The sequence below is a fragment of the Arachis ipaensis genome, chromosome B07 (assembly GCF_000816755.2).
Source record: "Arachis ipaensis cultivar K30076 chromosome B07, Araip1.1, whole genome shotgun sequence".
Taxonomy (NCBI): domain Eukaryota; kingdom Viridiplantae; phylum Streptophyta; class Magnoliopsida; order Fabales; family Fabaceae; genus Arachis; species Arachis ipaensis.
In genome coordinates, this window is record NC_029791.2 from 9,359,018 (window position 1) to 9,361,882 (window position 2,865).

At 35.4% G+C, this 2,865-nt stretch overlaps 1 protein-coding gene across 4 annotated transcripts in view; it reads left to right on the forward strand.

The window, feature by feature from the left end:
- The window catches only part of LOC107608807 (anaphase-promoting complex subunit 1), a 20,802-nt gene that overhangs the window by 16,331 nt on the left and 1,606 nt on the right, over positions 1-2,865 (forward strand). For all 4 annotated transcript variants that reach the window (XM_021107267.1, XM_016310538.2, XM_021107265.1 and 1 more), the window contains 6 exons: positions 634-774; positions 876-1,049; positions 1,214-1,277; positions 1,382-1,521; positions 1,602-1,759; positions 2,724-2,802. In XM_021107267.1, coding sequence (XP_020962926.1) covers positions 634-774; positions 876-1,049; positions 1,214-1,277; positions 1,382-1,521; positions 1,602-1,759; positions 2,724-2,802 — 756 coding nt within the window. The remainder of the gene's footprint in view (positions 1-633; positions 775-875; positions 1,050-1,213; positions 1,278-1,381; positions 1,522-1,601; positions 1,760-2,723; positions 2,803-2,865) is intronic.

The window sequence follows — 2,865 nt, forward strand, 5'->3', positions numbered from 1 at the left end:
CAGGAATTTGTTTATATTACAACAACAAAGCCTAATTCCACTAGGTGCGATCAGCATCTTGGATCAAATAGCGCCATATCATATATCATGATTGCACTAAGCTCACTTTTGCTTAAATCTCTATTGACTGCTCATTCATAGTCTTCTTAGGTCTCCCTGTATCCCTAACCACTAGTCTATCTTCCATCTAGTCAACTCTTCTAACTAGATGCTCTGTTGGTCATTTCCCAATATGTCCAAACTATCTAAAACGAGATTTCACCATCTTTTTAACAATAGGCGCCACTCCAATTTTTTCTCTCATATCCTCGTTCCATTTTTGTCCATTTACATATGATTACTCATCATCTAACTGTAATTTATGTATCTCTATAAGATTGCTATTATGTGGGCTAGCTTTTGTGTTTCATCTGAAATGTGTGTACCTGTTTATTCATGTACATAAAGGAGATAGTATTGTTGACAAATCACTTTGAAGTTCAGATACTTCATACTTTTGGAAAAATATACTTTAATCACATTCTCTATATTCTAGCAAAATCTTGTATATGCTTTAAATTTCTTTATTAAAGTGTTATTTGGCTTTCTTCGATATCACTTCTAACTTTGGGTCTTATAAATCTGCTATTCTAGGTAAGCTTAGCTACTGGTTTCTTGTTTCTTGGTGGTGGAATGCGAACATTTTCGACAAACAACAGTGCCATAGCAGCCTTGCTCATTACTCTATATCCACGCATGCCCACTGGTCCGAATGATAACAGATGCCACCTTCAGGTATATCAGATATCTGGAATTGTTGTTGCAATGAAAATACTCAAGAGTGTCTGTATATTTTATTCTTTGAAATTATGCTCTTCTAAAAAACTCTTTTACAGGCATTTCGGCATCTCTATGTGCTTGCTACAGAGGCACGATGGGTTCAAACCGTTGATGTTGACACAGGTCTGCCTGTTTATGCTCCTCTTGACGTCACAATCAGAGAAACTGAACATTATGCTGAATCAAGCTTTTGTGAGGTTACTCCTTGCCTTCTTCCAGAAAGAGCTATTGTAAGTCTGAATTGTCTTCTGTCTTACTTGGGTTTCACTCTCTGTAGCCATTTATTCTGTTTGAATTAACTTCTGTTTGATTGATTGGGAGTGAATCTATTTCCTAGTATTTAATTGGAGAAAAAGAATCACGGTTCTAAGTTTTTTGGTTTTGATGGCTGCAGTTGAAAAGAATACGTGTTTGTGGGCCTCGCTACTGGCCTCAAGTAATAGACTTTGCCCCTGAAGGTGAACAATAAACTATTATTCTATCTAGATGATCTCATAACAATTTGAGATTTGTATTGTATTCTTTTGAAAAAACTAACCCCATATTATGCATTAAATAACAGATAAACCTTGGTGGAATTTTGGTGACAAGAATAATCCATTTAATTCTGGTGTTCTGTATATCAAAAGAAAAGTTGGAGCCTGTTCATATGTTGATGATCCCATTGGGTGCCAGTCGCTCTTGTCTCGTGCAATGCACAAGGTTGAAATTGCATTATATTTGATTCTGTTAGACAATATTTCATAAATTCTTTACAGCCAGTTTAACTTTTGTTGGTCTAGGTGTTTGGCTTGACAAGTTCAAAAGCATCTGATACAATCTCAGACATCCATAGTGGATCTAGTGCTGCCACAGTTGATCAGTTGGTCAGTACCTTCTCATCTGATCCCAGTTTGATTGCTTTTGCACAACTCTGTTGTGACCCCTCTTGGTATAGCAGGTAAGATCATATTGAGATATTATTTTCTTTTTTTCATCCTGCGTCTTTCACATCCATGCTCTGTTTTGATTTTATCTTTAGTATTTAATTCACTTTATTTATTTTTAAGCATGAAGAGTTACTTAAATCTTGTGATGAATAATTACTTGTCTGAAATAATGCCTTTTCATGAACAGTCTCTCTCCGAAAAGTTCAAATTATGGGATAAAGTGCATGAATTTTTATATCTTAACATGCCCCTTCGTGTAGCAGCCACTTTAGGCTTGAAGTGTGGATATTGGACAGACTCATTGTATTTTATGCAGAAGTTTACATTTTCTTACGAAGGAAAAAGGAAAGAAAGGTGGCGGAGAGAATAATCCAATTCTGGACCACTTGGTCATGGAAGCTTAAGCTTACTACTTTCTCATGAACTCTGCAAAAGTCTAAATTGCTTGCTAAGAGACACATGAATGCTTTTACATTGTAACATAACCTTTAATGATTACAAATGCATAATTTATATTAGAGTGGTGCCAAGAGAACAAATCCAAGTACAAATTTCATATACGTAAAAGATCCATGTGCAACAATGCTAGATATTGGTTGGATCCCCCCAGCCGTATGTTGCCAACTGTACATATAATATTATTAGTGATTGCTTATTCATTTTATCTTGTTTTGTATTTTGCTCGTATTTGTCTGCTCTAGTAACATTAGCCAACTGATTGCATAAGCCGTATTGTTGACTTGATTGCTATCCATACAAACTTTTTGCAGTGACGCACAGTCCACAATTCTGTTTTCTTTTTCCATTTTTTGGTGCTATCTGGCCATTTATGTTTCATTATTACTGACATTGATATTGAAGATCGTATTTCATAAGTAAAAGATCATAAAACCATGCAGACTTATAGCACTCAGCATCAATCCTTTCTATAAATATATACCAATATCTGAATAACTGAATGAAACTTGCTTGCAGATCCGATGCTGATTTCAAGGAATTTTGTTTGCAAGTATTATTTGAGTGTGTGAGCAAGGATAGACCAGCTCTTTTACAGGTAAGTATAACAGATGACTACCGATGCATTATTCAAGTACTGTCAAGAAATTAAGATATGCTC